We start from the raw sequence: 11,404 nt of genomic DNA, 5'->3' as shown, positions 1-11,404 counted from the left end.
CCAGCGCCATTAGGTAAGCGTGAACGAGGATTGTCTTATGGGACGCCAGCGCCCAGTCTTAATCCGAAGAGGTCGAGGTCGCTATTAGGAAGACCAGTGCCACTGATATTTACACCGCTGCTAACCAGCCCATCTCAGGGCGGATTCTTGACGCCAGCAAGCCCGAGCTGGGCTGGAAATGAGACAGAAAGCGGGTTTGGGCCAATGGTGCTCCCCAGTCGACCGCGGCCCGAAGCGGCAAGGACTGGGGTTCTGCAACTGGCGACAGTGCCGACGTATTCGGAAGAAGAAATATACGAGGGGTTGAAGAAAGTGCTGAATCAGGAGGAGCCGAAGTTTCGGTCGAACAAGCAGGAGGAGGCAGTGTATGCAGCGCTTGAAGTTTCCCATTCTGGTCATGCTCAACAACGCTTTGCATCGCCTTTTGTATGTTGCCCTTCATCGCATCATGCCTTGCGTTCTGAACGTTGTCGGTATAGTAATGATTGTACGTTATTGGCTGACGTTTCTCATCCTTTATGAGCGTCTCCAGTTCTTTGGCAGCACCGGCCTTTTTGATCTCAAACTTAGACTGGATGATTTCCCGAACTCTGCTCTCAACATCTTCTTCTTCGATGATGCAATTTAAAACCATGTCTACAAAATTAGCGGTGGTAGCAAGGACCGATGTTAAATGATCGTTTCCAATCATGGTCCACCGACTCGATTGCTCATGATACAACTCAGATAGCAATACGTAATTGTAATTTCCGGGTAGTTCACGCCCCCTGGTTTTCAAATATACCTTTACATTTGTTAGCATACATTCCAGATATTTCTCTCGGAGTTTGTTCATACCCGTTTTACCCAGGTTTCAACTTCGTGTTTAGCGACGCGCAACATTTCTCCCTCCTCTTCGGAATCGACGTCAGATTCGGAACCGACGTCAGGTTCGGAATCACTAAAGAGCTTCCTCAGGTGCCCTTTGTCTCTCATATATGTCGAAAACTCCCCATTAAGGCGATGAATGTCTGCTCGCAGGCATGTGGACGAACCTTCGCTGGAACCCGCGAAAAAATCGCCCTCAGTCCAGTGATAGTTGCCATCAATCGCCGCTTGTGTTAAGCTGTGGAATTTCATGCTCAATCTCGTCAAGAACAGGCGAATATCACTTGAATTTACAGACCCAGAAATGGCCAATGCCATCATTTACGCCGGAATGGTATGGGATGGCCATATACACCAATGCCAACTCTATGATTGTGCCTGCAGGGTAAAACAATGCTTCCGCTGCTAGAATTATGGTCACATCGGCACTCAATGTAGCGCATCCCAAGTATGCGGCTATTGTACAGAGCAACACGAGACGAAACACTGCAGGTAGAAGGGCATGGAAGGGTTTATTCCCCGATGCGCAGTGTGCAAAGGTGCTCATACTGCATGGAGCAATGCCTGCCCAGCAAGAAAGAAGGAACTGGAACGAGTAGAACAAGCCAAGCAGGCCCGGAGTATCTACTGGCATGTCCCCTATAAGGAGAACAGCGCACGACCAAGGACCATACGCAATATCAATGGCACCCAGGAAATCCGAATACCAGCAGCCAATATTCCGACCCAAACGACAACCCAGAGGCCGGAGGAGCCTACAGTACGAAGAACCAGTGCCCCTGCAGACACTGGACCCCAGCTACCAACATCTACCACTCGATCGACTGAGATAAGGCAGCCAGCCCCGCGAACACAAACATCTATGGGAGGCCAGGCACCTTCTGAAGCAATTTCAACACGAGAATCTGTTGCTCCATCAGTTGAAGAGAACTGGGCAACTCCAGCAATGGAACAAGAGCCTACACAGCAGCTACAGTCAGCGATTGATCCACAGATCTTGGCCACGGAGGACTCCTTCTCCTTCACTCAAGCATTAGAGGACAGTCAACCACAGCCATCGGTATACCCATTAGATGGGATAGACGGAACACTGGCGGTGCAGGACGCGGACACTTGGCTCGACAACATGATCAACAACAGCGGTAGCGAGTGGATGCGCAATACCATAGAGGTTGCACCATCCCCACCTACCTCCATGGCGACAGATACCCGCACAGCTCTAGGGGCAATTTATAGAGGGTGCAAATGCCTAACACACCAGGAAATCTACAGCAACTGGCCAACACACAACGCCGAGTTGACAATTGCTCAGTGCATGAGAACATGCGTCTACTGCGGCAAAGACTGTACAAACGCAGCAGAACTATGCAAGCACATGAAGCAAATAAGATATGCTCAAAGAAATCTGAGCATATACCAGGAGACACAGGGAAAACATAGCTCTACTACCCCAGCCTGGACCTCTATCCTAACCCATCGATCGGACTCTGAGCCATTAGTCCGTCCGCCAGATGCCCGTACAACCCGGAGCCAATCCGTCACAAACAGTGCCAATGGACCACCACGCCTATGGTAGGACACCAGGAGCTACGCATTTTACAGTACAATGTCCAGAAATCAAGAGACGTCGTCCTAGCCAGCTTATTCCAGGACCCGAGGATCCGAGAATATGACGTCCTTGCAATTCAAGAACCCTGGCGTAACCCATTCATTGCGACATCTTACAACCCCCTCAAAGCACATTTCCAACTAACCTACCTTGACGATGCTGCCACGAGGGTATGCTTTTACATCAACAAACGGATTGACCCCAGCACTTGGAGCGTATCGTACACCACCAAGGACATCATCGTTCTAGAACTCACAAGCCCTGCCCTGGACAACAAGCTCCGCATCATTAACGTATATAATGAGGTGGCAACTAATACTCTCTATGACCTAGGGGACGCTATCAGCAAGCTAGATCCCCACGACGGATTCCTTGTGCTTGGAGACTTTAATCTACACCATCCCCTCTGGTCGAAAATACACCGCAATGGTAACCGTGGAATATCAGCAGCACAACCTCTGCTCACTATTATCGAGGATTTCCACCTCGACCTGCTCACAGCACCAGGCACCACAACTCACAGGTGGAAGTCGGGAGAGTCAACCATCGACCTAGCGTTTGCCTCAGGGGAGGTAGCGTCCTGCTTGATCCACTGCAAGGTTGATACAAGGCTAGATCACAACTCCGACCACCTTCCGATTGCGGTTGTTATCGATTGGAACTGGCAAATTGCCACCCCGTTAAGAAAACGGCTGTGGTCAAAGACGAGCGTACCATTACTCCAGCAAACAGTCAATAACCGACTCCCCCAGGTGCCTCTCGCCACAGACCTCAGGGACAAGGAGAGCGTCGATGAGTATGTGCGCATAATCATTAACGCCCTCAATACTGGCATTGATGCGTCAACGCCATGGTCAAACCCGTCCCCGCACTCCATTCCAGGGTTTGACCAGGAATGCAAGGACATATGTGCTGAAGTACAACAACTACGACGAAGGTGGCAGCGAACGAGGATTGAGGACGACTACGAAGCATACCGAGCGGCACGCAACAGAAAGGGTCGACATATCCAGAAGACACTCCGCAATACTCGTCGACAAAGAGTCGAGGAGGCATCGGCTTCGGAGGGTGGCCTCTGGAAACTAGTTAAATGGGCTAAGAGCAGTAATTGCCTTTCGCAACCGCAAGGAGAAGCACGTAAACGAGGTGGAAGCGCGGCTGCAGGAGCTCGAGGGTAAGTACCAGGACCTTTCGCGGTCGTACGAGTCGCTGCAGACGGAGTACGTGCTCGCGAAGCAGCAGCTAGAGATGCTCAATGCGGAGGATAGGTTACAGGCGCAGCCTGAGTCTGAGCCTGAGTCTGAACCTGAGCCTGAGTCTGAGCCTGAGTCTGAGCCTGAGCATGAATCTCCGAGGCACGACTCATTCCTAAGCTCTGATGCCTGTACGGCGGAGAAGTATAGTATCATCTTCGCTGAGGATGTGCTCTGCGTCCTTTAACTTTGACACTACGATGCAGTGAAACGCGTCATCATTCAGACAGGAGCGGCCGGCGACCGCGATATACGATGAGGGACAATAAATATGGAAATTTGCTTGAATTGGGTTTGTGGCGGCGATATATCTTTGGCGCTCATTGGAATTCTGGAGACAGGCGGAGGTTGTTGTTGTTGTTGTTATGTTTTTTGCCCCTTTTTGGGCGCTACTGGAATTTGAAGACAGCGATGGATTGCATGGGAGGGGTAATTGTCTGTTATGCGGGAGCGCATGTCAAGAGCACCTTGCATTAGGTAATGTAATATAAATCTACCCCTCCATTATCCACCCTCCTCTTTCTTGCTCCTCGTTCCCCCCTCCTACCCCTTCAGAGTGTGTACAGCGGGAGCAAAAGAGATACATCAGAAGCGATAAGGGTGAACGTGGCAGAGAGGGTACTGGTACGTACTATGGTACATGCCTCATACGAGATATTTTGCCTTTAGAACAAAAAGAATGTACCCAGCATCATTAAGAGGAAGGAACAGGTCACATAAACAAGACATTGCTTGATTAATTTGATCGGGCAGTGTGAAACTTCCATTAGGGCATACTTCTTTCAGTCTTCTCTTAGTAGTAAGAAACGAGAGCATAGCGACAGCGACGTAGCGATAGCGAGATGTGAATAACCTATACTAATATCTATCTAATGATTGGGCCGAGCTGTTCTGCGAGCTATATAGCATTCTAGTCAAATTGGCAGCCAACTAACAGGTAATCAACAGAGCGAGGCGTCACTCAACTGAGCTATTGCCAACTTACCTCACTCAGCTAATCGGTAGTTCCACTAGGCTTGCGCACAAAGAGCTTCATGGAGAGTACTCCTTCACCGCCATGGCTGCTCATATTTATCGACTCCTCAGTTATATATTCGAACCCTCCTATTTTTTCATACAGCGGCACGGACGCTGGCCAACACCCAGCATACCATGTTTTACCCTCTGTGTCGGCCATTTTCAGTCCTGTTTCGACTAAACGTCTCCCATGTCCTTGTCCTTGATAATCTGGGAGAGTTGCAATCATGCTGCCACCTAATAATATCACAGCGTTTCATTAGAATTTTTTTTTAGATTGACCAAGACACGAGAGAAATGGGATGTTATCTTACTATAATCTCTTGCTGGGTCAAATCCATTTCTTCCCCTGAGTCCCACGCTGATACCATGAAATTCTCTGAATAGCTCCTTATTCATTCCTAGCGGATATTCTATTGGTGGAGGCACAGTTGTTTTCTTATTTTCCGTTATGGCATGAGGGCGTTGGACGATGAAGAATGATACTATCTTGCTAAGTTTGGTAAGCATATGCACTTGGCCCGATAACAATAGGATCATACTTGGTAGAGGTCTTAACCATCTTAAAGCCAATTGCTCCTGGTTTCATTAACCAATCGCGACAGGAATGAAAAATTAGACTCTGTTTATCTTCGGGAGAAGCGTCCCCTAAAATTGTTTTCATCGGCTCCTGGATGTTTGAGGTTACAGACAGAAGCTTTGTAACCTCTTCCAAGTCCGCAATAGCATTTAGTGGCTGTATTTCGAAGGCCATCACAGAGATTGGAGATTTAGAATTGCTATCCGTTCGGAGGTGGTGATTGTCGCATTTATAACCTATTCCCCGTATTTAGACGTAAGCGCAACGGTATGAACGCTTATGTCACCATAACTAAGGTAATATTAACATTTGTCGTATTTTAGACCCACTGTCATTAAACGGAAATTTCCGAGTATCCATTAAGCTGCACAATTTCTCAATCTTACATGAAAATTAGAGGTAAATACTGTTGTGTTCTCACCTCGTGTCATGTCGGTTACAAGAGTCGTGGAGCCGTAGCAGCCACCACACCACCAGTCGCCACGCCCCGGTTAGGACGAGGAATTTATCACTCCCAGTTGAGACTAGCTCAGGGACACAGGCTTACAGCGTGGAGAAGAATGTTCTGGCAGAATACATCGTTAACCATCCCGCGGAGATCTCAGGTTCCAAGATTATTAATCAGGAGCCAGAGGAGCATCCCGCGAAGATCTCAAGTTTCAAGATTATTAATCAGGAGCCAGAGCAGCATCCCGCGTAGATATTAGGTTTCAAGATTATTAATTGCGAGCCAGAGCAGAGCAATGCGGATACAGCCTTGGTCGACTACTCAGTAACTGATCTCATATGCTCAGCCGCACTCCCATCCACTTCCCACAGGGATGTAGAATACAGTTTTAGAATAGCTCAACGTCGTAACCGACCTTTTCGCTTTGCTCTACGTTGGAGGAAGCGAAGTGCACGGTTTCACACATGTTCCAAAGTTGTCAGCTATCTACAACGATTATGTCGGCCAAGTTGACGTAACTACTGATGCTTACCAATCTTGCCAAGATCCCACTCTTCATAAGAGTAGGTGCCAATCATCATTGTCCTTACGTGCTCACTTTATTTACTTCATCTATCGAGCAAATAATTCGAATTGTCGTTTTGCACCTCATACTAGGATTTTCTTACAGATGCCGACAAAGTCTACCGCTTGCTCAATCATCTTGATAGCCCCTCGGCCTCACAGGCCTTTCACCGCCTACTATTGTCTAGAATGCTACCTTCAATCCACACTCATTACCCATGGACCTGTCGGCCTCTGATGGCAAATGCCCCAATGGCTGACTTTGCCGGATCTCGTCTCGCCACAGCCGTGACAATAGCAGGAGGAGTAGGCTTTATTGGCGCCGCAGTCGATATGGAGCTATTATCTATGCAACTTGAGGAAGCCACATCCGTCCTAGCTACCTCGCATTTGAGCACCACGAGACCGACCCTACCAATTGGCGTCGGGTTCCTGGTTTTCGCAGCTAAGGTTGAGGATGCAGCAGCTGTCGTGGCGCACCACCGCCCCGCCATCATTTTGCTCTCGTGCCCTCCCGCGCCGCAGGACTTCGCCCTCTGGACAAAAGCAATGCATGTCGCGTCCCCGAAATCACATATCTGGATTCAGATTGCGGGTGTTGCTGCAGCGGTCGAAGTAGCTCAGCTCTGTTCCCCCGACGCCTTGGTCTTGCAAGCCGCGGATGCAGGTGGGCACGGTGGCTTACCTGGCGCAGGGCTGGTCAGCCTCGTCCCCGAAGCGCGTAGCGCGTTGGATACGGCTGGATTCCCAGACATTCCCATCATTGGTGCAGGAGGCATCAGCGATGGAAGAGGTGTGGCCGCAGCGCTAGCATGTGGCGCCGAGGGCGTGTTGCTGGGAACGGTATTTCTGGCTAGTCGAGAAGTGGATCTTTCAGCCAACGAGTATCAGGAGGCAATTCTGGAGGCTGTGGATGGCGGAATAAGCACAGTTCGTGCCACTATTTTCGACCAGTTGCCAGGTGAGAGTATCTGGCCTGCTGGCTACGATGGCCGAGCTCTTGTCAACACAAGTTATAAAGATTATCAAGGTGGCGTGGGAGTGGAAGAGCTGAGGAGGAGGCACGCAGATGCTGTCACGGGTCCGGATAAGGGCTTTGGAGGCGAGCGGCGAGCGGCTATATGGGCAGGTTCTGGAGTTGGCCTGCTAAAAGAGGTGAAGGCGGCTGGAGATATTGTTCAAGTGCTGAGGGAAGGCTGTAAGGTGGCTTTAGATAGGGCATATTCAAGGCTGTAGGTTGCTACCACCGTAATTGTATCTCCAAATGATTTAGCGTAACGCAGTTCATAAGCAATCTGTACATTTGACTTTATATCTAAATAACTTATTATTAAATATGACATGTCTACGCAAAATATATATAATTCTTATACTCTTCTTATTAAATTTAAGATATAACACCATCAATTAATTAATAAACATCCTACATCGCAATCTAGAAATGTAGTTGTGATCAAACCGCCACCGAAATCCAGAGACCTCAGATAGGTTTCTCACAACAGAGCCTCTAATACCCCTGCGGTTTCTATGACACTCTGTTTGAATGGAATCCACGTGAGCCCAATTGACTCCTGGGCCTTCTTCGCGGAGGGTCGCGGAGATTCTGGGAGATAATCGGGCTGAGAAACCTCTCCAGTCTCTTTGTTATAGCCAATGTAACCCTCTCCAGGATTGCCTACAATAATCTTTTCTGCGATCTTAGTCCCCCTATACTTGTAACGCAGGATATCCGCAACCCCCTGCGGCGGTCTATAGGAGGTGGCGGCAATATACCTCTCTCCATTTGCCTTTTCTGAATTCTCAAAAGCCCAAAGGTGCACCTTTGCGACGTCTCTGACATCTACATACGCGCCGCCTCTAATCTGTGCAGGCATCTCAGACACGGATCCGGAGAGAATGTTATATATCAGTAGGAGAGTCTCGTTCAGCTTTGATCCACTATCTGGCATGATTATTGGTAGGCCTATCACCACGCTTGGGTTTACTGTTGAGATTGCAAACGGTGGCTAAAGGGTTGTTAGGAAGTCGTAGCAAAACTCAACCTCAATTTTTAGTAAATATAGGGACTCACCTTATGCTCTTCCCTGTACTTCCACACGGTTCTCTCGGCAGCAGTTTTGCTTGCCGAGTACAAAATTCCTGCTAGGGTCTTTATCCCTTCAGCCTTATTCTCGGTAGCTATATCTAAGGCAACATGAGCAAAGTCTTTTTCAGTGAAAATATATCTAGCCTTTACTGGATAGTTCGTAACTGCAGCAACTGAAGACGTGACAACAACAGACGATAATTAAGGGCCAGCTTTCGAGGCAGCCTTAAGAACAGTCTCAGTGCCTCTCATAGCAGGAACGACAGTGGCCTCATAGCTGTTAAGGAAAAAGCTGACTGGAGATGCAACGTGGAAAATTCCATGGACACCTAATTATTGTCAAACAGGGCTTTCTCTCTTACACGGTACCAAATACACACCTTTAGCAGCTTCATCAAAGGCTCCCGTGGAAGTCATATCTAGAACCTCATAGATCTGGATTCGGTCTTTGTAAAGAGCATATGGGCCTTTTAGAAGCGGATCTGAAGCTACGGTGCGACGAGTTGTGCCTCGGATAGAGTACCCTTTGCTAAGGAGGAGCTGTCCAAGAACGCTTGCAATGTAGCCATTGATTCCTGTTATTAGGATAGTTTTCCCATTGCTTGCAGGGAGAGCCATTTCGAAAGTTTTGAAGAATGTACGTATAGAGGACTAGGTATGTCTAATGAGTTTGTGTTTCTACAGACAAGTATACTGGGTAAAGGTGTGCAGGAGAAGCAGGATTGAGAACGTGGTTTAGTCTCAAGTGCAGCCTTTTATACGTAGAGGAAAAAGAATTTGACTAATGCTACTTGGATTTTGAGTACGGAGGTTGCGATTGTACACGCAGGGATGGCCAGTCACGGGAAAACTAAAAGAACGCTCTTCATATGCGAGTGTGCTACCAAAGCATGCGTGTCACTTCGTGATGACGTCATTGACGAGGCGACAAGTGTAAAGAAGCTAATGTGTACCCAGTACTTGCAGGGAGGAAATAAAATAATCCTTGCTGCCATGCATATTAGTCTAAAGGTGCCTGAAGAACCACTATTGCCTTTGATTGACGGCCACTCTAAGATTACTCATCACGCCTCCTTTAGTCTAGACAAGTGCTACAGAACGCAATGTTGGGCCGCCCACGTTCTCATCAATAAATTCATATGTGGCGGATTATGTGTATTATTATTCATCAGACTAAGCAGCCTGACGTCAACTAAGTTACGTGTTTTTATTAGTAAGTAAGTGGTCGGCGGGAAGGGGTAAGCCCACAGCCGCCCATTGGTGCAACGACGGCGTACTTCTCAGGATTACCTCTCGCTGGACGTTTCTTTCGCCTTCTCTCTAATCCTTTTCGAATGTCAATCTGCGTCTTTCATCTACGAATATTACTGATTGATAATTACTCCGTCATAATTACTTATCAGTGATTACTCACTAATGATTATTCATTAATAGTTACTCAAGCACCTCTACACCTCCACACCTCCACAATATTTTCCCCAAGGTATCAGGCAAGCTATCAAAGGCCTAAAGCCAGATCTCAGGTCAAGAGCTTCAGGATTCAGCCTTCAATAGTACAATTCACTCTGCTTACACTACCAGACTTCCTCTCGTATGAATAAGATGATTAATCATTGTTGCTTATTCATTAGTAGTTACTCATTTATGGTTACGCATCAGTGACGGCATTGGGGCTATATAGACTCGACAGCTACCTTTTCTAGTCGAGGGCTTTTTTCAACAGCCATTATTTTGATGTACAAAAGTTACCTGGCGCTATCAATCGCACATCAGACACAGAACGTTGCCAGGAGATATGTCGGGTCCTAGTACCGTTTTAGTTATTGGAGCTAGTCGCGGCATTGGACTTGCATTGGTGCAGCAAATAGTGAGCGTCTCTACCTCGCATTCTTTGATGGTTCGCAAAGTAAAGACATATATGCCTAACCTACAAAAACAGTTGACCTGTTACCCATCCGCAAATGTGTATGCTACTGCTAGAGATGTTGCAAAGGCTTCTGATTTGCAAAGCCTCGCAGCTCTTAACAGAGGGAAATTACATCTCATTACTGCCGATGTTATGGATCCAAACTCCATCAAGGCTGCGGCTGCAGAAATATCGCAACGAACTGATTCCCTTGACCATGTCATTTATAATGCTGGTATCTTGAGAGGTGTTGGCAAAAATATCCTCGAGATTGGAATAGAACCACTGAAGGAGAATCTGGAGACTAATGTTTTTGGAGCTTACTATTCAGCTGTCGAGTTTACTCCTTTTCTGCTCAATTCGAAATTCGAAAGGAAGTCGCTTGTCTTAATGTCTAGCAACTTTGGCTCTATAGTGCTCGCGGACACGCTGTTTCAGCTTAAAACAGCTGCATTTGGGACAGATTTTGAACCTACGGCTATGTACAACATATCGAAGGTAGACAAAAACCACTTCTTTCGTGTTCTCTTTAGATTTGGGTTAACCTGTTGGCTATAGACCACACTCAATCGACTAGGGAAAGAACTCGACCAATTGCTTCGACCTCAAGGCGTTCCAGTTTTGTTATTACACCCAGGGTTGGTCAAGACTGATATGAACCCGTTTGGGAACATCGGCCTTAAAGAAAGTGTGATCGGAATGTGAGTATCGACATTGTTTATTTCGATATTTTTAAGTGCTGATAGTCAAATCTCTTAATGCAGCGTCGATGTTATCAGTAAATACTCTGTTGCTACGAAGGAGAATTATGTTGGTTGGAATAGTGAGACTTTGCCTTGGTAGGACGCACAGAGTGGTTGGGCGAATTTTTATTCCCTATGCTTTAAACCACTAGTTAAAGGATGATAGATGGCTCTACGTACTTCTAACAAATGAAAACAATCAACTATAAGCTGCAAATGAGACGTAGAAATGGAAGACATTGTAACGCTGACTTCTAAACGATAAAAGACACAGAGGTTTCTTACGTAATGGTTTAACTTAACAGAGGAGGCAGGGGATTAGACACATAGT

The 11,404-nt window shown here is 47.3% G+C and overlaps 5 protein-coding genes across 5 annotated transcripts; 2 read left to right on the top strand and 3 right to left on the bottom strand.

Annotated features, from left to right (window-relative positions):
• Window positions 1-109: 109 nt before the first annotated feature.
• VE01_07761 (uncharacterized protein) lies at window positions 110-1,185 on the bottom strand (the record flags this gene model as incomplete). The annotated part of the gene is made up of 2 exons (XM_018277194.1): window positions 110-784; window positions 838-1,185. 2 exons carry the CDS (start codon window positions 1,183-1,185, stop codon window positions 110-112), a joined length of 1,023 nt encoding a protein of 340 aa, XP_018128073.1.
• Window positions 1,186-4,572: 3,387 nt separating this feature from the next.
• VE01_10808 (uncharacterized protein) lies at window positions 4,573-5,939 on the bottom strand. Its single transcript, XM_059464258.1, has 3 exons — window positions 5,289-5,939; window positions 5,061-5,239; window positions 4,573-4,983 (listed from the first exon to the last, which is right to left on the bottom strand). The coding sequence occupies exons 1-3, from the start codon at window positions 5,498-5,500 to the stop codon at window positions 4,724-4,726; spliced, it is 651 nt and encodes a 216-aa protein (XP_059320241.1). The 5' UTR covers window positions 5,501-5,939; the 3' UTR covers window positions 4,573-4,723.
• Window positions 5,940-6,233: 294 nt separating this feature from the next.
• Window positions 6,234-7,646, top strand: VE01_07760 (uncharacterized protein). Its single transcript, XM_018277193.2, has one exon. The coding sequence runs from the start codon at window positions 6,528-6,530 to the stop codon at window positions 7,572-7,574; it is 1,047 nt and encodes a 348-aa protein (XP_018128074.2). The 5' UTR covers window positions 6,234-6,527; the 3' UTR covers window positions 7,575-7,646.
• Window positions 7,647-7,831: 185 nt separating this feature from the next.
• On the bottom strand, window positions 7,832-9,042 carry VE01_07759 (uncharacterized protein; the record flags this gene model as incomplete). Its single annotated transcript, XM_018277192.1, has 4 exons — window positions 7,832-8,344; window positions 8,410-8,568; window positions 8,659-8,753; window positions 8,805-9,042. The coding sequence occupies 4 exons, from the start codon at window positions 9,040-9,042 to the stop codon at window positions 7,832-7,834; spliced, it is 1,005 nt and encodes a 334-aa protein (XP_018128143.1).
• Window positions 9,043-9,851: 809 nt separating this feature from the next.
• On the top strand, window positions 9,852-11,383 carry VE01_07758 (uncharacterized protein). Its single transcript, XM_018277191.2, has 5 exons — window positions 9,852-9,947; window positions 10,006-10,291; window positions 10,364-10,828; window positions 10,889-11,031; window positions 11,095-11,383. Exons 2-5 carry the CDS (start codon window positions 10,220-10,222, stop codon window positions 11,171-11,173), a joined length of 759 nt encoding a protein of 252 aa, XP_018128142.1. The 5' UTR covers window positions 9,852-9,947; window positions 10,006-10,219; the 3' UTR covers window positions 11,174-11,383.
• The last annotated feature ends 21 nt before the right edge of the window (window positions 11,384-11,404 follow it).

This window comes from Pseudogymnoascus verrucosus (genome assembly GCF_001662655.1).
Source record: "Pseudogymnoascus verrucosus strain UAMH 10579 unplaced genomic scaffold scaffold_39, whole genome shotgun sequence".
NCBI classification, from domain to species: Eukaryota; Fungi; Ascomycota; class Leotiomycetes; order Thelebolales; family Thelebolaceae; genus Pseudogymnoascus; species Pseudogymnoascus verrucosus.
The sequence above is the reverse complement of the archived record's forward strand: the minus strand, read 5'-3'. Positions and strand labels throughout refer to the sequence as shown.

What these genes read in the sequence shown, in the direction of transcription:
- VE01_07758 (XM_018277191.2), top strand. Translation starts at nt 10,220, where the DNA reads ATGTCGGGTCCTAGTACCGTTTTAGTTATTGGAGCTAGTCGCGGCATT. An exon ending in TTGCATTGGTGCAGCAAATA is followed by an intron (nt 10,292 to 10,363) that starts GTGAGCGTCTCT and finishes CTACAAAAACAG; the next exon opens with TTGACCTGTTACCCATCCGC. An exon ending in AAAGAAAGTGTGATCGGAAT is followed by an intron (nt 11,032 to 11,094) that starts GTGAGTATCGAC and finishes CTCTTAATGCAG; the next exon opens with CGTCGATGTTATCAGTAAAT.
- VE01_10808 (XM_059464258.1), bottom strand. Translation starts at nt 5,500, where the DNA reads ATGGCCTTCGAAATACAGCCACTAAATGCTATTGCGGACTTGGAAGAG. An exon ending in ATGGTTAAGACCTCTACCAA is followed by an intron (nt 5,240 to 5,288) that starts GTATGATCCTAT and finishes TACCAAACTTAG; the next exon opens with CAAGATAGTATCATTCTTCA. An exon ending in TGACCCAGCAAGAGATTATA is followed by an intron (nt 4,984 to 5,060) that starts GTAAGATAACAT and finishes TGATATTATTAG; the next exon opens with GTGGCAGCATGATTGCAACT.
- VE01_07760 (XM_018277193.2), top strand. Translation starts at nt 6,528, where the DNA reads ATGCTACCTTCAATCCACACTCATTACCCATGGACCTGTCGGCCTCTG.